The following is a 24,716-nucleotide window of genomic DNA, read 5'->3' as shown; positions in this document are numbered from 1 at the left end:
CAGGGGGAGCTCCAGGGCCCGTACCATCTGGGGACCTCCTGGAGGCAGTGTTGAGAGAGGTCAGGAAGGTCATGCAAGCCTCCTGGGACAGGGCAGGCAATATTAAGCTGTTATACTCAGAGAGACCTGGTCCTATAAAGCCCACTAAGAAAGGAACACCAAAGCCTGTGTTCTAAGACCCTAAACGTTCAGGAGACGGAGGTCTGTGTAACAGACTAGTACATCCAGCTAGCAAGAACCATCATGTTGGGGAAGCATCCAGTAGCCAATGGCTACTCACCAGCCCCCAGAACTCCTGGTAGCAACTTGTCCGGGGACTAAGTGGGAGGCTATCATCTGAGAAGTCTTGACCCAGCTCAGGGCCTGACTGTTGGTAGACTGCTAGCAATTTTGCTGTATTTATCATCCCAGCACAAACTTGGCCTCTGGATGGGCCTGGCCACCCATGTTCCTGCTCGTGCCCAGCTCTGGTCTAATCCTGTATCCCAAGGCCATTTTGTGTGCTGGGTAGAGATTATCCCATAAGACAGATTCACAGGGAAAGGGAGCAGGCACCTGCATGCTTCCAGGCCCAGGTGTACGCACGGGATGTGGGGGAAGGGGACGTAGAAGTTGCTAGTGGGTGTACCCAGAAAGGGGATGCCAGATTTACAAGTCCCCTCCACTCCCAAGTCCGTTTTATTTTATTTTTTATTCAGGTTTTTTCCTAAGAAACTAATAGGCAACTAGAAGAGAAAATAGGAATTCTCAGCAGGGATCTCCCAGAGAATCAGGCAAGAAGTTGGCTTTTCCTGGCTCTGGAGGCCTCTCCAGGTCTGCGCCAAGCCTGAGGGAAAAGTTCCATCTTTCAAACCTCAACCCAGGCCAGATCCAGGGAACTGAGATGTCAGCTGCCATGTGGGGCCTGGAGTTGGCTGTCTATCCTGCAGTCATGTGGCGCAGCCACATAGGGCCAGGGGCAGGTGACCTCTCTGCATCAGTCGGGGCTCTGGGCTGTGTGCCCTCTCTATAGCAGTAGGGGGCCAAGACTTGGTGCTGTGGGCCAGGCCAGTGGACCATGGAGGAAGAAAGTTCTATGACTTCTTTGCTTTTGGCCTGAGCTCTGCAAACAGATCTGAAGGACAAGAGGGCATGGGGTTATTTCTAGCTTTGTACCTGTACTCCCAGACGGCCGCTGAAATGAGGGGACCCGGGGCTAGAACCCTGCTTAAGGCATGGCTGGCTTAGCCCTCAGCCCCTCACAACAGCTAGCATCAAAGGCCCAGGTGCATGTTGGGGTTTCACAGACTCTAGGCCATGGGGCATGGCAGCCAGAGACCAAGCCGTAGAAGTCAGACAACCTGGCTTTGGATTCCCATTTCCCCTCTGTTAATTAACTGTGGGAGTCTCAATGTTGTCATCCACAAAATGGGCTAAATTCTCCTCCCCTGTCCTGAACTGACTCATCTTGCAATTCCCTGGGGCTGGACAGGAGGCTTGGCATTGTGGGCACTCCCTAGTGGGGAAGCTTTGGTCAGAGGTCTGGACGGCTCTGCCCTTGCTTGTTGGGTGTCAAGGCACATCTGTGTTGATAACCCTGATCTGTGCCCCAGAGGCACCTGGCTGCCTGCACTGACTGCCCTAAGGAGGTTGCCAGTGTGAGCTATGCAGGTTTGCTCATGGGTGACTTGGGTAAACCACGAAATTGCCCCTATGCCTCAGTCTTCTTGTCGGTATCTGTAAAATGGGCATCTCAACAATACTCAGGAAGTAGGGCTATTTGAAGGTTCATAATGGAAAGTCTGTGTGGGCGCTAAGAACAATGCCAGAGACACACACCGATACCACCTGTTCACGACTGTCACCAACACCAGATTCTTTATTGTCAATCATCAAGGGGCATGGAGCTAAACCAAGTCTCCTTGGAATATCCTGTTTCCTGCTAGACGAGAAGCAGCAGACGGTGGGCACTGGAGGCCCAGGGCAGTGACTCACCGTGGCGTTGACTGTGAGCTGGTACGCCTGCGTGACCTCATAGTCCAGCTCCCGGGTCACAGTGACGATACCTCGGGCACTGTCGATGGCAAAGAATGGAGACGGGGGCTGGAAGGAGTAGAGGACACTGCCCCCCGCGCCCAGGTCGGGATCGGTGGCGTTGACGATGAAGATGGGTGTCCCCACCGGCGTGTTCTGGGCGAGAGCAAAGTAAACAGGAGGATGAGCTTCGCTTCACCAGAAGCAGCTGCTTCCGCCAGCCACCATTCCTCCGCCCCGTGAAGGCCATTAGCCGCGCCCCTGCAGCCAACCGCACCCGGCCTGTCATTTCCATTCTAAGCGGGTTTGGAGGAATGTAAAATGCATGATTTCTTTTTCCCCTTTTTGATGGCCTCCTGGAGGCTGTAAGAGCACTGGCTCCAAAGACGGCCTGCTTATCCCAGAGTCCTGGAAGAGGGGCCTTTTGGTCCCCAAACCCATTTCTTGGTGGATCCGCTTCCTTTGTCCGGTGCCCCTTGGCTGCCCAAGCTGCAGCAGATTGCCCTGGAGGGTGACTAGGATCCTACCTAAGGGGACCTGTCAAGGGCAAGAGTGGGAGGTATGTACCTGGGTTTAGGCAGCGAGGGCCTTGGAGGCTCTAAGCGGGGAGGGGCATCCCCTGTCACCCCTGAGTCTTGTCAGCTTGTCAACTGAGCGTCTATAGGTTGCCCAACTGTTTCCACCTCTGAGGAGCCGTCCAGGATGTTGCGACTTTTCTGTTCTATCATTCACATAAGCCCCTGTCCTTTTCTGGCTCAGGATGGCTGGTTAAGGCTACTTCCTCATGAGGCTGGGATGGGGCTTCCACATTCCTCAGGAAGGCTGTATACGGTCACTGTTGATATGCTGTGCCCTGTAACTTACCACCCTGGTCTGTATGCCTTGGCCAGTTCTCACCCTCCCTCAGCCTGCAGTTCCACAGGCCTCGGATGGTGTCTGGCACACAGACTAGTCAGTGAACAGCCCCGTGAGTACATGGTAAGATCTCGGCAGCACTAAGTAGTTATATTCTGAGTCTGCTATACCACCTGCCCCTGTTTGCCCCCATCTCCACAGCGCCTGCTTGTCACTGGCTGGATGTATGTCTCTACACTATAGAAAGCTCTGGACGCATTGGACACTCAGATGAGGCTCTTTGCAGAGAGGGAAAAAGCAAAACCAACCAGTTATATAGCTGCTTGCTGTACCTCAGTTATTGGACAACTGGTCCAAACCATACAGAGAGGAGGTGGGTGAGCAAGGCCTTGGGTTCAAGTGCTGCTGATTCCAAGCACATGATCTCAACCCCTACACCAAAGGCTGCCCTACAACCATGGCATTGGCTTTTTCAGGTCAACCAGAGCTCCACAGCTACTGAGTTGCTGTGGTCCTCCCTGAGCTGGTCAATGCTCCTCCATTGACCACCAAGTATGGGGTTGATGGGATGTCCCCCCAACACTCTGTTGACGGGAACAGGAGACTGGCAGTGGGAAGCCCCTCTCCTATTCACCATTTGTGGCTCCCCAGTACCTTCGGCACAGAACATCCTACACAGACTGGCCCTGGATTGCCCTTCATGCATTATTTCCTAGTTGCATGGAGCCATTTGTACGGCTCCAACCCAGCAGTTCCCTCACACCTCAGGGCCTCTGAATGAGCTTTTCCTCCACTAGGTCTGCCGTCTCCACTGTGGCTTCCTGGGAAACACGTTCTTTCTCTTCAAAGGGAAGCTAGTCTGTCGGGGGCAGAGTGGACAGGTCCTAGGGTTTCTGTCATATGGCCAGAACATTGGATGGCATTCCAGCCTCACTGTGTGTCTCTGAGTTCGTCACTTCAGCTCTCTGTTCCTTAATTCCCTTTCTTAATGCTACAGTTAAGGCCATCTTATCGGGTTAGTGTGAAGAGAGCAGACTCACAGCTCACTAATGTCAACTTTCTAGCATCTAAGTGTCCAGAAAGGTAGAAGTTATGATTGTCCCATCAGATCACCTACTCCAACTGTACAGACAGGGCCACCTAAGGGCAGGTTCCAAGAAGCACAGTCAGCATTAAAAGCACCATCCTGGGCATTCCCTGTCTGCTTCCCCTGCCTCTGCACCATAGGGTAGCCTGGTCTGTACCCCGCCCCCAAACTCAGACCTCAACTCCTTTGCTTGCTGGCTTCCTGATGGACTCTACCAATTGGGAGTGGGGGCAGGGCTAGCAGGAGCTCAGAGGGAGGGGGAAAACCTGATTGTAAGACCCCACTCCTCCCATGAGCCTTTGCAGTAGGAGGTACATCCCTCCATGGCCAGCCCATGGTGCTTCAACTGTCTTATCTTCTTCCACCTCTGCTTGGATCCTCCACATCCCTCAAAGATCCTATGTTGAAGGCTGGTTCCCCAGCCTGAGGTGCTACTGGGGGGCAGCAGAGCCTCTAGGAGGTGGGGCCTAGTGGGGGGAAGTTAGGTACTGCCTCCTCTCCCCCTCCCCTTCTCCCTGATTCTTGATCGCCATGAAGTGAGCTCCTTGCTCAATCACATACCTCCCACCGTGATGTTCTACATCACTACAGGCCCACGGCAATAGAACCAAGCAACTATGGGCAGAAACCTCTCAGGCTGTGCACCCCAATAAACCGTGCCTTCTTTTAAGTCAGTTTCTTTTTTCTCTCTCTTTATGTGCATATATGTCTGCCTGTGTGGTCATGTTCAGATGCATGCCCATGAGTGTGGGTGTGTACGCATGTGTGCATGCAGAGGTTGGTACTAGTGTCTTCCTCAGTCACTCTATTTTTTGAGATTGGATCCTTCTCCGAACTTGGAGCTGACAGTTTCAGCTAGACGGGCTGGCTCGTGAAGCCTGGGGATCCTCCTGCCTCCGTCCTCCCTGGCCCTGGGATTACAGCCACAAGCTGCCACAATTGTTTCGTTGGTTTTTGTTTTTACATTTTTTGTTTGTTTCTGGGACTCAAACTCAGTCCTCAAGCACATGCAGGATACATTTCTCCAGCCTTCTTAAAATGATTTCTTTGGGTACTTTGTCGCATCCCTTGAAGGTGACTAACACACTACCCTCTTGAAAGTGGGCATTTCACAGACATGCTTCCATTGGAGCTAAGATGATCTCTTTCCTGGGGGACCCTGATGGTCACAGCCACCTGCAAATCTCTAGCTGAAAGATGGAGCTCCCCTGGTGCAGGGCTCCATGAAGACAGCCTCCACCATGATGCTCCCTCAGCTCACAGTTCCACTCTCTACCCACTCCCCTCTAAAGCACACACACACATGCCCAGACACATTGTAGAGACACCAGCCTCATGCGGCACACAGCTCAGCGCAGCAATATGCCCACCCCCAACCAGACATCATCCGAGGCCCTATCTCAGAGGGATGAGGATGTTTCACCTGTCCATGCTTCATGGTCTAGGACAAAGTCTCTTAGACTCTCTGAACATCAGATCTCTGGAGGTAAGAGTGAGACCCAGAGAACACTGGAGAAGGGAATTGGGCACAGTGTCTCATACAGCGAGCACCGATTTAATTTCTGCATAACATAGGATAGGTTTTAGATGACCCTAGCAAAGAGCCCTTCATAAACTTAGAAGGGACAGACATTGGAGAGGAAAGAGTGCTGACTTCCTGCAATTTGGGCCCTGGGCACCATGCTCCACCAAGGCTCAGCTCATGCACTGGAGCTTCTCCAGCACCAGCTGCAGCTCCATGGGATGCACAGATGTCTACACAGGCCTGCAGTCTCAGCACAAGTGGATTCTCAGGGGCCAGGTGCATCTGGCCCCTGTAGACAGTGGACTCTGGAGGCTCAGAGCATGAACCTTGAGTCAGACCCCCAAATTCTGAATCTAGATCTTTCTTCTACCAGGAGACCTTCCATATCAACTGTTTAACCCCTTTTGACTTCTATGTCCTCAAGGATAAAATGGAACTGTTAATGGCACAGCCTCTCAGGGATGATGTGAAAAAGAATTACATGGGATGAGGTGTGAATAATAGGATGTGCATCATACTGGACCAAGTGCATGGCAACATGCAGAAACACCCCAAAAATGGTCACTGCCCAATAGTGCTATTCTAGCAGTGAAATGGTGTCACAGGCAGGGGGAGATGAGCCCCCACTTAAAAGGAGGAAAGCCTATGAATGAATTTCTTCACCTTGAACTTGGACAGGCACCTCGGAAATGGCTCAGTGAGTAAAGGCACTCATTGCCATACCTAATGACTTGAGTTCGGTTCCTGGGACTCACATGGTAGAAGGAGAAAGCTAACTCCTATAAGTGGTCATGTGTGAGTGTGTGCGTGTGCATGTGCATGTGCGTGTGCGTGCGTGCGTGCGTGCGTGCGTGCGTGTGTGTGTGTGTGTGTGTGCAGGTAAATAAATGTAGTATTTCTTTTTAATTCAAGTAGAAAGCCTGTCCATGTATTGGTTTCTGATTTCTGCAAAAATGTGACTAGGAAAGGGCCCTAGGAGACCCTGTGGTGGGGTGCAGAGCCTGTAAGAGGAGGAGAGAATTGGGCCTAAGATGAGGGGTAATCTGAGGCCAGGCACATCCTTAAACCAAAACCAGTTCTGACTATGGGCCATACTGGATGTAGGGGCTTCAGGATGATTGGGCCAGACCCCTCATTTCACAGATGAGAGATGTGAGCCCTGAGTGGTATTACGTTCGGTTCCGGGTGAGCCATGGCCCCTGATGGGTGAACCCGGTCTCCCCTCAGCTCCTGATGGGTATCTACAAATCAAGTGCTCTAGCTCTTACACAGGCTCTTCTCAACCCCCCCCCCACCAGAAGCCAATGTGCCTCGGCACCCACCCTCCTCCCTCAGCTTTGCTCAAGAGATGAAGCCAGATCCACATGCCAAGCAATGTCAGACCCAGGATGTATTTGATTGGTGCAGGAGTAACCTCCTGACCTGCACAGGCCAATCAGATGGGGTCTTGGAAATTAAATCCATTTGCTAAGGGAATCGCAATAGAAAGATCTTTACCATCCAATTAGGGGTTGGATGGGCATTGGGACAGGCCCCTGGGCAGTGAGGGGAACATCCATCTAGGGAAGGGAGGAGGTGAGGCTCCCTGGGTCCTCCCCATACTGGCCCTCACACACCCCTTTGGCTGCGGTGTGTGGGACCTGACTTGTGAGGTGTTTCTGGCACCTTCTTGCTTTATGGATCATAGCTCTGGCACCCCTAGAATATGCCTCGAACACATGCTAGGGCTCCTTATTCCCAGACACTATCACAGGCTCCTCCACTTCTGCTGGGGGGCATTCTTCCCCTTTAGCGCCCACAGTCAGCACAGACATCCAAGCACCAGGCCACGGCTCCCGGCCACAGCTCCGGGGCCGCACCTCAGAGGCAATAAGGAGAGAAGAATGAATGGTCATCCAGTGAATGCTGGCTCCAGCTTCTTGTTAACTGTCCCCGGACACGCCTTTGAATGTACAGATCAACGCAGATCTCTGCAATGATTCACGCGGCTGTGGCAGGTGACGGAGTGAGCAAGAAACAGCCTGATCATGCACTTGTCGCAGCTAACCTGGAGTGATGCTTCTATAGCCCTTGTCCCTTCCAAGCCTCCTCAGGCTACCCCTTTCAGCAAGTGGCCCATACCACATAGGTCACAGGCAGGCCAGGCCTCTGCCTCCTCCAGCCCCCATTTTAAGCTCCACATCACTTGCGATGGGCCCGCTGTAAATGGGCCACCCTGTGCAATTCTGAGACGAATAAATCTTGTTGCAACTCCTTGGGGTGACAAGGGAATAGACTCTGGGAAAGTTCTGCCGTGCTCAGGATCTTGTTCGTTAATAATAATGATGAATGGCTTGCTTCTCCCATGCAGGGTGAGCTACGTTCTACTCCAGGCTTCTCTGGGGGGTGGCTTAGGGTGCTCACTGGAACAGAGTAGAGTGGGGGGGGGCTGTGCACTGCCAGGGAGTGAGGGGAGAGGGAGGGGGAGACAATGGGTGGAAGGTTGGAGAAAAGGAGAGGAGAGAATGACGAGAGAGAAGGACAAACAGACACAAAGAAAAGTGGGATGGGGACAGGGAAGAGGACAGAGATGGGGTTCAAAGGGAAAGAGGAATCAGAGGGGAGGAGTGTATTGGAGGAGCCAGGGGCACAGTTGTTGGGACAGAAATCAAGAAGACAAGGAGACAATGTGAAGGGAAAGTTGTAAACAAAGGGAATGAAGTAAGAAAATAGATGACTATATATATATATATATATATATCTCACTTAGCAGAAGTGCTTGCCTAGCATGCACAGAGCCCCGGGTTCAATGCCCAGCTCTGCATACATCGATCTGTGGAGGTGCACACCAGTAATCTAGGTACTGGGGAGGTTGAAGCAGAGGGATCAGAAGTTCAAGACCAGCCTGGGCTATGTGAGGCTCTGTCTCAAAAAAAAAAAAAAAAAAAAAAACAAGACAAAAAAAATTTTTAAAGGACAGAAAGATAAGTGGGGAAAGAAAAGAAGGCTCACAGCTCACACCCCTCACGATCATGGGAACCCTCCCTGACTAGGTGAATTCTGTACCCTTGACCAAATCTAGACAAACCCGCGACCATCTCTGCTTAGGTGCCATCTCTAAAGGCATTATTAATATTTATGGAATGCTTGCTAGATGCAGCTACAGTCTTTAATATCTTATTATAGAGCCTGTTAGAAAATGCATTAGTAATAAATTCCTGACAGATGGAGTTCTGACAAGGTGCAGGTGGCTTGGTGGATCTGAGTTCGGAAAAGACCCTTCTGGAGCACGTGTGAGCTACTTAGAGCCATCCCAGGGTAAGGTGGAGGAGAGGAGAGAGGTTAGCTGGGGATGCAGCCTGGGTGAAGGCTGGTCTAGGTTAGAGGAGACAGGACTGATGGACTGGTGAAGGAATTTCAGAAGCAACAGGGTACCTCCAATTCCCAGCACTTTCTCAGACAATGAGGGGGCTCAGCCCTAGTACAACAGGGGGAATGGTTGTTGGGGTCTCAGGGCCAGGGAAGCATCTGTGTTTTGGGGTCCCGTGGATTCCTTGGCAGGGTGTCACTTTCAGAGGTCTTTGTGACATTCCTATTGTCACCTATTGGGACCATGGAGGGGGAGGAATAGGGTCTATAGGACATATAGGACAATAGGGTCTGTAGGACACGCACTGGGGTCCTGGCTCACATAGATTAGAAGACTGGACATCAGGAAGGGCAGGTGGAAATGGCCGAACGGAGGATCATGAAGGAGTAGGACAGGTATGTACCTGGTCTCTCTGGAGCTCTCTGGGGTCCCATTATGGTCAAGACAGGGCACTCTTATGCAGGCACAAACCTACATGTGTAGATCTGTGGTCCATCCCTATGAGGGAACCTAGGAGAACTCATTTCATGCTCTCTCTTCTCAGGGGGGTAGTATGTGTATAATCTGAGGCTGCTGGAAGACTGTTCCCTGGGATGGCATCCCGCGTGGTCAGATCTTCCCAGAAAATGAATACAACTCTCTGATGACAATTAGGGTAGTCACCAATCTGATTACAGTAGATGGCACCCTCTCCACTATTGCTAGGAGTCTTAGCTGGGGTCATCCTTGTGGATTCCTGGGAGTTTCCCTGGCACCAGGTTTCTCCCTAACCCAGAATTGGCCCCTTTACCCCGTAACCGATGGAAGCAGATACAGAGATCCTCAGCCAAGCACTGGGCTGAGCTCTGGGAGTCCTCTTGAAGAAAGGGAGGAGGAATTATATGAGCCAGGGGGGTCAAGGTTATGACGGAGGAGCCCACCAAGTCAGCTGACCTGAGCTTGTGGGAGCACATGCACTCTGGACCAACAGTTAGGGAGCCTGCATGGGACCTAGGTCCTCTGCATGTGTGCAACAGTTGCGTCACTTAGTCTGTTTGTAAGGTTCCTAGCGATGAGATCAGGACCTGTCCCTGGCCCTTAGCTGGCTTTTGGGAACCTGTTCCTCATGCTGGATTACCTCACCCAGCCTTGATACAGGGGGAGGAGCTGGGCCCTACCTCAACTTGATGTGCCATGCTTTGTTCAAGCCCATGGGAGGCCTGCCCCTTTCTGGATGGAGAGGGAGGAGTGGATGGGGGTGGGAAGGGGTTAGGAGGAGAGGAGGGAGGGGAAGCTGTGGTCAGTAGGTAAAACAAATGAAAATAATGTTAATTAAATAAAATAAAACGATTTAGGTAACTCTGAGCCCTGTTTTGCAGCATGTATTGCCTTTGCAGGAAGCCGTGGAGACATTGACTGCATGCTTACTGAACGGCCACTAGCTCCTGACTGTGACCTGCAGGAGTGCCTCTGGACTTCCACTCCCCAGACTTGTCTTTCTGCCATTTGCCTCGGCCCCTTTTCCGTCCTTAGACCATCTCTTGTCTGTAGAAGGCACGGGACAAATATTGTCAAAGACTCAGGGACTTTGTAGCACATATGCAGACAGAACACATTCATTTATTTCTGTTGTGGTCTCAGCCCCCTCACCAAGATTACAATAAGCAAATTAAAAATGCATAAATCCACAAGGGCAAACAGAATGGGAGAGGAGACCACAGCACACGAGAGATGCCAGTGCAGCTCTGGAAACTGGAAATAGATGGGTGTCTTAGAAGGCAAGGAGGCTGTGCCTGGAAAAGCCCAGGATCCGTGGACACCACATCACCCTGCATGGGAAGGGGGTGTGTCGGGCTGAGGATGGGAAGAGAGATGGAAGGTCTTATGGACCCAAGTGAGGTTGGGTCTCCGGTTCTTGCCGCAGACCACAGGTTCCTTTCTGGATGGCTTTGGTAGGGGGCTCTGGACTCCAGGCTGGGAGCTGGGGCAAGAGCTTGAGTGGATTCTCATCTTCCTGCTTCTCTCACCACCAGGCCTTCAGAAGCTGGGCGGCCAGGCAGAACACAGAAAACCAGCCCAAGAGAAAACTCAAGGAAGAACATGCCAGGGGGGGCTGATAGCAACATAGAAAGTCTTGCCAGCCCCCATCCTACATACCCCAAGCACCCATGATGAGTGGGCAGAAAGTGAAATACACAGTCACTCTTATACACGGCGAGACGGTGGAAACCTGGTTAGGCAGTGCACACCTGGGATTTCAGCACTCAGGAGGCCAAGGTAGGAGGACTTGCTGCCAGTCTGAGGCCAGCCTGGGCTACGTAGCAGGAGCCTGTTTCAAAAGACTGGGAGCAGGGGAGGGAGGGAGGGAGGGAGGGAGGGAGGGAGGGAGGGAGGGAGGCAAGGCAAGAAGCAACCTATGTCTTCAAAATGAAGTCAGGACAGAGCCTCTTTGAAGGAGGAACGTTCCAGGAGGAAAAAGAGCCCAGCATAGAATAAAGGTCAGCTCAGGGGGCTGAGGCAGGAAAATCAAAAGTTCAAGGCCACCCTGGACATCTTAATGAGGTCCTGCCTCAAAATGAAAAGAGACAAAGAGAGGCTAGGGGGTTGTCACTAAGCCATAAAGAACTTGCTTAGCATGTGTGGGGCCTTGGGTTCGATTCCCAGTACTGCAGACAACAACAACAAACGGGGGGAAAATAAGAAATTCTACAGAAGAGTCGGAAATGAAGAAAGTTTTCCCAAGTAAAGTAACTCAGATATGAACATGGGCGAGAGAAGAACATTAGAGGAACAGCTTAGACCCAACCAACCCAAAGCCCAACCAACAGGAGTTCACAGAGAGGTAGCAGCAGAAAGCTTGTCATACAGGGGTAACAGGAAAAGCTTCCAGACTTAAGTGAGATGTGAACCCAGACAGTTTCAGAGATAGACTCGCACAAAAACATAAACTTAGACCTTTCCAAATATCAATATGTGAGGTGGGGAAAACCCCAGAGATTGTAGAGAGAAAACAAATGCCCACAAGAAGATCAAGAGTCAAGCCACCATCCAGATTAACAGTAAAACACAGGTTGAAGTATGGTGGAGGAAATGAGCTCATAGAATGAGGAAAACTAGTTCTATACCCAGCCAAACTATCCATGAGTAAAAATGTAAAGTAAACACATTTTTCAGATATTTTTTTTAATTCTCATAAATCCTTTTTCTTGGTGTATTCTATCAAAAGGATGATAGAGACCAAGAAAGAAAAAAAAATGATACCTATCAAAAAAAAAAAAAAAAAAAAGAAACCAGATCCAATATAGGAGAAAAGTAAGGAATTCCTTTTAATACACTAAGAGATAATCAATTATGCTAGAATATTTAGGGTGCACTTAAGTGATAGGCTTATGGAACACAACATAAGCAAATAAGAGAAGTGAATAAATTCTAGGACAAACAAAAGAGAAATTATATAAGTAAGTACAGTATATTATGTGGCTCATCTAAGAATAACATTTGCATAATCATTACATCAGGCATACTAAATGCTATTTTAGCTAACAGGAAGGCAATAATTATGTTTTAAGAAATGGTGGAGAATGCTAGTGGTGTGTGTTGGTGTTTATGTGTACATGTGTAGTTGTATATGTGTTCTGGGGTTTGTTTGTAACAAAGATAGGTAGGAGTGGGTAAATGTCAAATTCTCTCTTCCACAGTCACTAGCTAATATCTAAAAGTGAACAGTTTAAGTGAACAAAAAATGAGAAGGCAAATTCCATAAATCAGAGGAGGGTGTCTTGAAGTAGTGAAAAATGGAACAGGCCCCTGCTGTTTTTATTAGAAGCCACACTATTCTAGAAGACATTTAAGCTCATTCACATGCGATTTTGATTAAAATTAATATGAAAAAAAAAACAACCTTACCACAGCTAGATCCCTGAGGGTCTCTCTCCCTTTCAGTTCTGTCCCCTGTGGGAAATCCTGGCAAGCTTGCTGTCCCAAAGTGCCCTCTTCTCACTTCCTCCTCAGACACCATCCCTGGCTCTTCCATTATCTCCAAGACCAAAGCTCTAGACCCTGAATGTCACCCTAGCATGACCAAGTGTTCTATCTCCAAACTTATCTTTCATTGTCCCATGAGACTTCTAATTGCTCGGTGATTCCGGCTCTTAGCTCTACCAGGTTTCCAGCTCTCACATCCAGGTTTGGCTGCAGACCTCCTCCTCTGTCCCACATACATACAACCCTGACTACCCCACAGGTGCTAGACATTGTGGCTGGTGGAACTTCAACAATGGCATTGCCACCTCACTCCCATCTCAGAGCTTGCTCTTCAAAGCCAGGTGTGATACTCAGTGTGCAAAATGGACCCAGCTCCTCCCCTTTCCCATAAAGGCAGCCTGAGGCAGTTTCCTCACTCCATGCCAACCAGTGACCTTTTTAGAGGATAAAGGACAGAGCCCACCCCACAAGTGCCCATATTCCAGGGCTGTCTGAGCAGCAGGTGCACAGGAAGGCATGTGGAGATGTAGAGCCTATGCACCAGGGAGTATGCAGCTGGTAGATCTGCCTAGCAGCTGCCTGGAGCCCATGTGTACAGAAAGAAAGGGCCTGGATAGTCATGTAGCCCTGTGTCCACAGGAGTCTTAGCGTCACTACATACTGTTCTAACACCAGCCAATATGGCTGCCTACCTAAGGACTGGCCTGGACTGGAGCAGGACCCTTGGGATCTGGCTCTACTATTCTCACTTGTAGTAGTCCTAGCCTGAGCTGTTAGTGGGCTTGGATGCTGGAGGCTTCATCCTGTCTCAGCCCAGCTTCTGGTTTCCAAGGAAATGGAGGGGATTCATGTGTGGACCATCGCCTTCAAGCCAATTGGCTTGAATGGAAAGACCTGTCTGCACACTGGGTTAGGCTCTTGCTGTTCTATGGCCCTCTGCAAGACTTCCTCCTTGGTGGCTATAGGATATCAGTGAGCGAATACGAAGCCTTAGTTTTCCCAACCAGGAAATAGGTATAATAATCTCTGTGCTGCCTTCAGCATAGCTGGGGTCGACATGGAAAAAGTGGAAATAGCCTCAGAGTCCGTGTTTTCTGGGTATCAGCATACTGCTCAAAAGATTTCTGGATTTCAGATTTCTAGATCAGGAGTGTTGAACTGGTTAAGTCTATGCCAACATACTCAAATCTGAAACACATTAGATCTTATTACAGATGGTTGTGAGCCACCATGTGGTTGCTGGGAATTGAACTCAGGACCTCTGGAAGAGCAGTCAGTGCTCTTAACCTCTGAGCCATCTCTCCAACCACCTGAAACACATTAGAAACACTCCTGGTTCTGAGGAGTTTGGATGAGGGATACTCATTGCGTGGTGAATGATATGTTCAAGAATCAACTTTTCGTGGGGGTTTGGGTTGGAGCTGGGGCCCCTGACCATCATGGGTGAGGCCTCAGGTTCTTTATGCCCAGCACCGTGAACAAACACACCAATGCAATCAAAGGCCCTAACAAAATCTTCACACCCTCCGACAGAGTCAGAAAATTCCAACAGAAGAATCCAGGGGGTGTGGTAGCCAATGGGAGTCTTGCTAACAAATGACCTTGAGTCCAGGGATGGGACCAGAGGCCGGAGCTGCAGGTGGTCCTGAGACCTAGCATATTTTGGATGCATGGAGTCTCCTAGAAGTTGGGTTTTTTTTTTTCCTAGGCTTTCATGGAACTGGGGTGGTAGCAGCTTCCATCTGTTGAGGATTTCCTGTATGGGACTCTATGTGTGTTGTCTCAGACAGTCTACACAGCAGCTGGACAGCAGACAGTGTCACCCCTCCATCCTTTGGATCCCAGAGCCATGTGACAATGCTCACACCCCAGCAGGCTGCTCCACAGCCTAAGCTTTTAATCTGCACATGGCACCGTCCCTAGTGCCCAGGAGCAGGGTGTGATGGACAAAGGGACCTTGGGAAACTAGGACCCATGCTGCCATTTTGGCTCAGTACTAGGGACTGCCAGTGATGGCCAATGGTGCTATGGAAATGACTTGGGCCATTTTAAGACCCCAGATTCATAAGTGACAGGTGTCAGTGTTCTTGAGGGAAGTATCAGGACTGGATGAATGAGTTACTAGGACCCATCAGGCTCATTCATCTGTCCTGGACATGTTTAGAAAACATGGGACAAGACTACCTTGACCACGCACACATTCCCTATCTCTCCAACTAAAAAATGGTGAGGTCATTAAAAACTTCCTTGTGGAAGGAAATACAGAGAGTGGGGTTCTGAGGGAGTTTGTGGTAGGAGCCCCAGCTGCACACTTTATGTACTCTAGGGAAGCTGAATAGGCTCTCTGAGCCTCAGTTTCTCTAACAGTGAGGTGCACACAATAAGATTTGTCCTTATGGGAACCACCATGGAAAGTGTTCAGTGTGCAGTAGGTGTTTAAGCAAGATTAGGCTCTGACCTCCTGGGGCAGGCATAGGGTGAAGTATGGCCATCTTGCAGACAAGGGTCTATGAACTATAATGTGCTTTGCAACCATCACTTCTGGTTGGGAGGGTTGGAATCAGAGGGGATGACACTGAAGCCTGAAGTCCCTGAAGCCTGAGGTCCCTGCCCTGTTCTCAGCAGAGATACCGCACATCCCACTCTGTCTCCAACCCAAAGGGGCTCCATCTCCCAGCCCTAAGGCTCATTTCTCCCCTTAATGATGGGTTGTGCTAAACAAATGAATATGTAAATTTCCTTAGGGCTGGCCTTACAGCTCAGGAAGCTATTGCTAATGAATGAATTGGAATAAGGAGCCAGCAGAAGCAATGGCTCTCAGTCTCCCTCCTCCCTCTCCCCTCTGGCTCCTCCCTCTCAGATGCTCCACATCTTTACCCAGCAGAGTCCACAGAGGGAGAGGTGGGTGCAAAGGCAGCAGAGCCTGGGTGGGGGCATGGTGGCATCGGGTGCTGAAGCTTGTTCCTCTCTTGCTCCTGTGGCTACAGCTACCAGCCCTTCAGGCGGTGTGGACCTGTCGCTCAGCACCTGGGGAGCATCTGGTTGGACAGAGCCAGAGGCAGGAGGGGCATAGGGAGAGCAAGGAGACAGCTTCACGCTGGCTGCAGGTTTGCTGAGGGCGGGTTGGCACCAGCCTTGAGCCGGGCAGAATAGGGTGACCAAGAAATTCACTAGGTCCTGGGGACTAAGGGAAAGTGGTTTAAGTCTTAGTAGGTGAAGGGGAATTGGAAACCCAACATGGTGGCACACACCTGTAATCCCAGCACTCAGGAAGTGTAGGCAGGAGGATCAGGAGTTCAAGGACATCTTTAACTACATTACAAGTTCAAGGCCAGCCTAGACTCCATGAGGCCCTGGATTGAGGGGGAAAAAAAAGACTTGAGGAGATGCCTATACCCAGTACTGGTTGGCACGAGCTGGAAATCTCTGAGTAGGTACCATCCTAACCACCACCAGTCTCAGTCTCGTACATTCTTAGAAGAATCCTGTATGGCGCCAGGGCAGAGAAGCAGACCCTGGCTCAGCAGCCCAGGCTACGGCTTGGAAAGCCGAGACTCAGCGAAGGAAGGGGCCCTGGTTGTTGTCACTCAGATGGTCACTGGAGAGCTCATTCCTGACCTTCTCCTACCCTGACCTAACAAGGATGGAAGGTGACTTGCCCAATCATTCATCATTCTTAGCTTCTTGGGGACCACGTAGACCACGCAGTAGACCATGTGTAGTCCATGACCCAGAGCCAGAGCCCCGAGGATCTGGAGCTGTGTGGCCCCAAGTGTAGTCCTGGACAAGGTACAGCCACACCCTTTCTAGTATAAAAAGCCGTGAGTTAAGTTTTTCCAGATGCCTGGTTGGAGGTACCCTTGCTGAAAAGCTAGCTCCATCCTCAGATACCTAAAAGGCTGTAGGTTTTGAAGGAGGAAATAAAGTCATCTCCTTCTTCTTCCTTTTTAAAGAGCCTCACTTTCTACAGGCATATGTGGCACTCTCAGGGATGGGATAAAACAGATTCTGATGCTCCACCCTGCCAGGGGGCTCACCCTGCACCAGGCCTAAAGGACACCATCCTACAAAGGGGCCATCCATAAAGGAAGAACTCAGAGGCAAAGGGTACCACAGGCCAAGACACAAAGAAGCCTGATGCCCTGTGACTCAACCTCCTTAACTCTCTGATGGCTGTCCCTACCCCAGGGATGGGTCCTGCAGACAAAAGAATTCTGCATCGTCTAGTTTAGCCTGGCTGATGTCTAGTGACCAACTCCATCATTGCCAAGGATTGGCAGCCTTGGGCTCTATAGCTTGCCTTGAGGTGGCCAGGAGACCCACTCACCTAAAGAACTTACTTTGGAAGAAGAGAACATCCAACATGGCTATCCTTGGGGACTGTCCCAAGATTGGGGTTGTGCATTCTAAAGGCTGAGAGGGTAAGGCCTCTGTCACTGATGTCTTGGGCAAGTCAGGGCCTGTGAAAGGCATGGGGCAGGGTCTAGCTCCTTGTTAACCCTGGTCTGCTGGACTCTTCCACTGGCTTCAGGCACACCTTATCACATGTAGACGTACAAGATCCTCCAGACAGACCCCCAGAAAAGATGGAGGCCCAGAAATCTCACTCAAGAGTAGTCTTTGGACATGCACAGCCTCATGAACAGAGTAGAGAAGGTGCCCCTTCAGTGAGTCGAATTAAGCAGCAACCTGAGAAGCAAGTTCCAAGGCCTCTCCGACCCCACCTACAGTTAAGGATACAGAGATATCTCTCGAGAATGTCCTCCCATCCTTCCTCCTTTCTGCCACCCCCGCCAGCTCTCAGCAGCCCCCAGGCTGGTCCTCTGTCCAGTCCCACGGGAAGTGAGAGAGCTTGGGATAGAAATTGCTGCTTTTCATTAAATGGAGTGCTAACACCATGAATTTCAAATGAAACCCAGATGAAGAGGACCCTGGCAGCCTCACCTCCATTTGATATTAATTGGGCGACACTTTGTTTTAATGGTACATTAATTAATGCAGAATCTGCGCGGAAGTCCGCGTGACACTCACATTAATACAAATGAATTCATTACCATCGGTGTTATTACAAGAAATGACAAATAAATCTGTAACAGTGGGACCCTTCAAATAATAATCACGAATCATTAGGCCTGTGCTCCGCTCTGTTCCTTGGGACTGGTTTGCAAATGTGTGTGTGTGTGTGTGTGTGTGTGTGTGTGTGTGTGTGTGTGTGTGTGTATGTTCTACACTTTTGTATTGGGGGCTTGCAGGAGGGTGCTCTTGCCTGTCATCCCTCCCCCAACCGACAGGGTCTTTCTTTTTTCCAAAGAGCTTACCCCTAGATATGGAGCCCCGCCCCCCCCCCCCCCCATGTCAGGAATGAAACTGAGGTTGACCCTGCAAAACTCAGCTTTGTCCAGTGTATACATTGCCCTGCGATTAGGAGAGCGGGGAAGGAGTAATAGCAATGGCTGCCCTCGGGTGCACCTGGGCTGCAGGGTTTCCCACAGTGAGACTGGTCTTCGTGTTGCACCCCAAAACTTCAGGCGCCTTGGGGAGGAGAATCCTGGGTCCAGAAAGCAGCATGGTGTTGACGTATAAACTCTCTCTGGACCTCAGCGCATTCCTCTGTACCCATTGGAAAAGAGAACCATGCAGAGAGGTCAAGGGGCTTATGCCCAGCTCTGCAGAGCTGAAGCCAAGCTTGGGATGCAGCGGCTGCCTTAGCCTGCAGCTTCCAAGGCTCCAAGTCATCGCAAGAGAAGCTCCTTGCGGCCCAGAAAGGATTAGCGCATTGGGGACAGCAGGGAGTAGCTGGGTACACATGGCGGTTTCATCCACCCCTCCACTTCCTTGCTTGTTGCTCCATTAGGGACCCCAGAAGCTGCGACCACTGCCCCAGTTGCCTCTCGTACCCTCGGAGTGCCCTGAAGTCACAGTCAAAAGCGTTTTTTCATTTCTCTGGGGGTTAACAAGCAAGGTCCCAAGAAACCACAAGAAGCAAGATCCTCAGAGACCAGCTTGGAAGAGGGCACAGGGCTGACTGGCCTGAGTGACGCAGACGGAGCTGGCATTCTGAATGGCTGGCACACAGGTTGCCCCTCCTCCATTTTGTACTGAAGGGAAGACGGTTGCCAGCGAGGCCCGGTAGCAGGCTTCAGAACTCCCATCCGGGCACACCGAGCTGCTGCTGTCAAGGGGTGAGAGTAGCCAAGTGATTTCAGAGTTGCTTGGTCCCCGTTTTCAGAAGGTCCCTCCAATAGAGGCCTTTGAAATGAGATCCAGTCTCCTCTAAGAGGGACACCGGAGAGCCCTTCAGCTCAGTGGCCAAGGGACTGTCACTAAATGACCTCCCTCAGAGGCCAGCAGGCCCAGAGTCTGGAATTCTCTGACATCACCGAATTGCTCCTCTCTTGTGAGACTCCGCTTGCCACAGCATATTGACTTTTGACTAACGGTCAAAACAAGATGGAGACCAAATCCAGTGTGCCCACCCTTGAGTCTCTGCTGATATACTCTATCTGTGGGCCCTGCCTGATGACCTACCCTCGGCCTTCATCCTAGGACAGTACTGCTCTCAGATGCGATCCTGGCTCATCTTCAGTGGCTACAGCCCAAGGTTGGGGATTGGTGTGTGTGTGTGTGTGGGGGGCTCCAGTTCTCTCTTCCATGCATGGTCTCCTTCATTCACACTGGCACCAAATGGACCAATTAATCACCTAACATTGTTAACTGTACTAATTACGCTCATTCTAGAAACTTGTGGAACAATTATTTACTGTCTCTGCCTCCTGAGCTATCAATTATGGTGATTGCAGGCAGTCTGTCACTCTCAGACATGACAGTGGTGGCCCCTCTAACCTCAGAGCTGGCTTCTCAAGAACTCCTGGAGGGCTTTGCCTGGGCTTGGGGATACAGCCAGCAGGTGGCTTTTTCAAGGAGACCAGCATGGCAATTTAAAGTGTGCTACTCCTGAGTAAAGTCTATTACACCACAGTGCTTCCCCCTAGAAGATGAAGCCCAGCTACCACTCTGGAGAGTTCCTACTCAATCCTGTGTCTCTGTGGATGTGTACAGTGCCTTCCCTGGTCTGGTTCAATATCACATCCCAAAGATCTACGGGAAGGCTATCTACACATGGTACACATTGCATTTTCCCAGGCTCCCTAATGTGGGGATCCCCAATGTGTGTGTGTGTGGGGGGGGGCTCTGGCTTCTATCCATCCTGCTATAATACAGATCTGAGATTCCGTTCCCCAGAACTTGTTGACCAGAAGACAGTGTGTCTGGCCAGACAGGACTGCTACTACATGAAGCAGACAGTGAAGTCATGCCGCAGGGAAGGGACCAGGTTTCTGCTCTCTAATGCCACCAGCCTGTGGGTGCTGACCCACAGGCTGTCTCCACCCAATATTCCAGTATATTCTGTCCCTGCACACCGCCGGCTGACAGCGCGCGATGGGGCTGTCGCACTCATTCAGGCACATAGCAGGCTCCTGAGGGCTGTGGCTCCCTGTCCCCTGGGCTCCCTCCCCCATCCCAGCCCTCCCATTGCCCCTGGTGCACACTGCCAAACATCAGGGCTGAAAGCACTTAGAGCCAACCGCTGGGCTCGAATCTACTGCCGTGCGGAGAAATGCACTCCATCACCGTGCAGTTGACAGGCTCCAGGTAGGCTGGAGGGGCTGCAGAGCCTTCCCTGGACCCCCGCCCCTCTCCTCCTGTGGGTAGGAGGCAGGCTGGAGAGCTCCTTAGCCCTAACCACAGCAGCCAAGGCAACTGTACCTCCATGGAGCCCCCTGGGTCCCAAAGAAACCTTGATACCCGAACATGGGTGTCTCAAGGACACTTTAGACTCTACATACCTAAGAAGCAGCTGCAAGTCTGCCCTGGAAATTGCAACCTTGGTTCTGCGAGTGTCGGGACAATTGTACTGTATGCAGCAGTAAGGCCGGAAACCAGAGTCGGTTCCTTCCATCTCCTCCCTCTCCCAACCCTCCACTCTTTCCTAGGCCATGGCACGTGCCCCGTTTTTAATCTGGTTTCTGATGCTACAACAAAATACCCGTGTCTGTATACTTTCCAAAGAAAAAGAAGTTCATCCAGCTCACAGTTCAGAGGTTAAAATTCCAAGATGGGTAGTCCATCTGGTCAGCCTCTGGTAAGGATTCCTTGGCCATATCACAACTCGGTAGATTAAGAGAAGACAAAAGCCGCTGGGTGTAGGAAGGGCCGACGCATGGGGAACAACCTTTCTGACAGCCAGCTTCAGGAAGATCTCATAGCACGGGAACCAGAATTCACCACTTGCCAGGGTGGAACCCAGGGCACATAGCCTTCCACCACCACACCCCTCTTTCTAGAAGGTTCCACCCTTCAACACTGCCACATTGGAGCCCAAGCTTCCAGGACAACAGGCTTCCTGGGGGCGGGGGGGGGGGGGTGCAGTTTCAGACCATGTGTACATCCTACAGTCCTCTGCCACGTGGATAACCCCCGTAACTGACAAATGCCACAATCCTGTCCATGCTCTCCAATAGTTCTCCCACGGCTTTCTCTGGCTCCAGGGTTAATGTCACAGTACCCTCCAATGCTCCACGTGGCATGGCCTACCAGCTTCTCTACCTCCCTTGCCCCAGACCTGCTTATAAGTTTCTCTTTGTCATATGCACCAGGGACCCTACTGCCGCTGCCTCCCGTCCCGCCCCGCCACTGCCCTGCAGCCCAACCAAAAATCTCTCTCCTCTTCCCCTGCACCGACACTCACTTGACCATCGCATCTCAATCCAGTCTCACTCCTTCAAAACCTGGTCCAGGCCCTAGTCTTGGTCAGGCTCCTGCTGGGCTTACCAGAGAACATGGGCTTTTTTTTTTGGTTCCAATCTCAACCTGGAATTACATAGCTCAATAACCACCTGCTTACCCCGGACTCTGAGCCCCTCAAGTTGGGCCACGGTGGGCTCTACCCACTGTGTGTCCCCAGGGTGAGGATGTGAAGGTGCTATTGAACCCTCCCCGTCATGTGCGGTCTATGCATGTCTGTGGCTATGATGGCCAGAAGTCAATGGGTCCTTGTCAGCTGCCTTGCTCTATTGCTCTCCATCTTGGTTTTTGAGGCACAGTCTCTCGCTGCTCTCTGAACATTTCGGCCAGTCTGGCTGGCCAGGGAGCCCCTGGCACCTGTCTTTCTCCATCATTCCCCCCACATCAATTGGCTGCATCGCCATGCACCACTTTTTACTGAGTGCTGGGGATCGAACTCAGTTCTCCACGGTGTGCACTAAGCTAGCATTTCGCCCCCTAAGCTAGCTCCTCATCTCCTGAATAAACATCTTTTCTGAATGGCAGGCAGCCCCGGCGACACCTGCCTTTGACTCTCTTCTTGAAAGTTTCTTCCTTCTCTTAATCCCATAAATATTGATTGGACACCCACAGGACCTACTCTCGTGGGGCAGGCCAAGCAGCAAGTCTGCAGGCACCAGTCCCTCACCATCACAAGGTCTGGCCTGCAAGAAGCTGGACCTGAATGGTAGCTCCTGGTTTCTCCACCGCTGGGGTCTGACACCTGCCGGTCTTTGCTTAGGCTCTGCCTGGAGTATTATTCTTCCTGTGTGTTTATTCAGTCATTCAACATGCAATCACCGAACACCTCATATTGTGTCAACTGATGTTCAAAGGCTGCGACACAAGGAAAATGCCCGTCACCTTTCGCATTCCACTGGTGGCCATTTCCAGAGAGCTGGAAGGCCTTGATTCCCTGACCCCAGCTGGGCTTGCTCTTTCCATGGGCCTCAGAGGCCTTACTCTGCACAGTTGCCACCTGGCATGTCCCAGTCTGCTTAAGAATCAAGGCTGAGCAAGGCACGCGAACATTTCACCCCGCCTCGCTCCCCACAGCACCTGGGACCACCACAGCCCAAATACACTCTTGGCATGAGGCAGTGACTCTCTCATTGCCAGTGTGTCTGTCTGCACAGGTGAAGAGAGAGAGAGAGAGAGAGAGAGAGAGAGAGAGAGAGAGAGAGAGAGAGAGACCTGAGACAGAGTGGCCAGTGGCTGACATGAACAGAGAGAAGGTGACTCTGTGTGAAAGCCTCAGTAGGGAGAGCCTTTGGGATCAGACTTGGAGAGGAACAGCATGGGAGAGGAGATCTACTTGCCCTGAGTGTCGGGACACTATGGCCACTGGATCGTAGGACCAGATGTCCTTGAGCATGTGATAGGCCTGCCATTACCTCAATCTGATCACTGCATATGGTGTTTGTGTGCTGAAATGCTGCATTGTATGTAAGCAGAAATGTGGGCAATTGCCATGTGTCAAATAAAACCATACTGGCAGGGGCTGGAGAAATGGCTCAGTGGTTGAGAGCTTTTACTGCTACTAACAGAGGACCTCCTGAGGTTGGTTCCCAGCACCAACATCAGGCATCTCACCACCACCTGTAACTACAGGTTCCCAGCACCGACATCAGGCATCTCACAACCACCTGTAACTACAGCTCCCGAGAAATCTGATGCCTTCTTCTTGCCTCTGTGGGCAATTGTATACACATGTACACACCTACACACATGTATATGCATATTAAATATAAATAAATTGCACAATACAACGCACACACACACACAACATGCACTCAAAAAAAGTTGTGTCAAGAGGTGTTTGAGGACAGAGACACACTGGCCTTACCCAGGTTTGGCCCTTGTGTTGGTTAGAGTCATTTGGAAAGAGAACTATGGTTGGGGAATCACCTTCATAAGATTGGCCTATAGAAGTCTGGGGGAGCATTCTTGGGAGGGCCTAGACCACTGTGGGTGAGGTCTTGAGAAGTTTAAAAGGCAAGGCTGAGCAGGCCACAGAGAGCAAGCCAGTGAGCAACAACCCTCTGGGGTCTCTGCTTCAATTTCTGCCTCCATGTCCTGCCCTGGCTTCCCTTAGTGATGGATGTAAGCAGCAGGATAAAATAAGCCGCTCCCTCCCAAGTTGCTTTTAGTCATGGTGTTGATCACATTTCCATACAGTTTATCACAGGTGTTTATCACACAGATATCAAGGCAAACTGGGACAACCCTGGCAGTTCTCTTGGGTCCACACCCACCTGGATGTCCTTCTGATGTTGCCTGTAACTGCACAGAGTCAAGGTGAGCTTTGTAATAATGGGCCCATGCCTGGAGAGCTGCTACTCCATGATAGTGTGCTCAGGGAAGCCTGTGTGTCCACCGTGCTGGTGGCTGCTCAGGGCCCCTGGCTGTGCTATTAGTTCAAATCTCTCCTCCAGCAGCCTGTAGGGTGCTGGTGGCTTTCCTTCCCCGCTGTCATAGCCAGAGGGACAGCCTTGATGCTACCCCTGGCTCTGGTCCCAGAGATCCAAGCCCTGGGCCACCCCTAGGTCTAAATCTATCCATAAAGTGACCATTGAACTGTGAAGACATTGGAATAGCCACTTGATGGGGGTCCTAGCTGGCTGTGAAAGCAAGCACAAGGGTTTTGGCTCCTTTGAAGGTGGAGAGGGCATGAGACAGGCCTGTGTCTTCACCCCAGGCACCTGCAGCCAATGTTCGTTAGTACCGTGGCCCCTGCTTCACACCTGGTTGTGGGAAGGAGGGCTGGGGATGCAGAGCACCCCATGATGGTGCAACCACACCCCTGGGCCGGGGTGGGCCATCCACCCCTCTTCTCCATCCTCACCTCTAATGGGTTAACCTCCCCCATAGCGTCCTCATTCCCTCAGCTGGAAGGAAGGGAAGTGGGTGTGGGCAGACTCTGCCCAGGCCCTGATTGCCGCGGGCCCAGCCCCTGCCTGCTCTCATCTCTCAGCCTCCTCCACTCTGCGCTGCCCCTGGCAGGCCTGGCGTGATTGGGACCCCTCCTGCTCCAGCTGATTAGGACTCATTTCACCCGGCCGTTCCCACCTCTGTCTGGAAGCCTCCTCTGTTATTAAGGC

General features: G+C 51.2%; 1 protein-coding gene across 1 annotated transcript in view; it reads right to left on the bottom strand.

The window, feature by feature from the left end:
- The window catches only part of Cdh23 (cadherin related 23), a 386,250-nt gene that overhangs the window by 234,505 nt on the left and 127,029 nt on the right, over positions 1-24,716 (bottom strand). Inside the window, exon 7 of the mRNA XM_076557194.1 lies at positions 1,975-2,169. Within this exon, the coding sequence (XP_076413309.1) occupies positions 1,975-2,169 (195 nt within the window). The remainder of the gene's footprint in view (positions 1-1,974; positions 2,170-24,716) is intronic.

Source organism: Peromyscus maniculatus, chromosome 21 (assembly GCF_049852395.1).
Source record: "Peromyscus maniculatus bairdii isolate BWxNUB_F1_BW_parent chromosome 21, HU_Pman_BW_mat_3.1, whole genome shotgun sequence".
Taxonomy (NCBI): domain Eukaryota; kingdom Metazoa; phylum Chordata; class Mammalia; order Rodentia; family Cricetidae; genus Peromyscus; species Peromyscus maniculatus.
The sequence above is the reverse complement of the archived record's forward strand: the minus strand, read 5'-3'. Positions and strand labels throughout refer to the sequence as shown.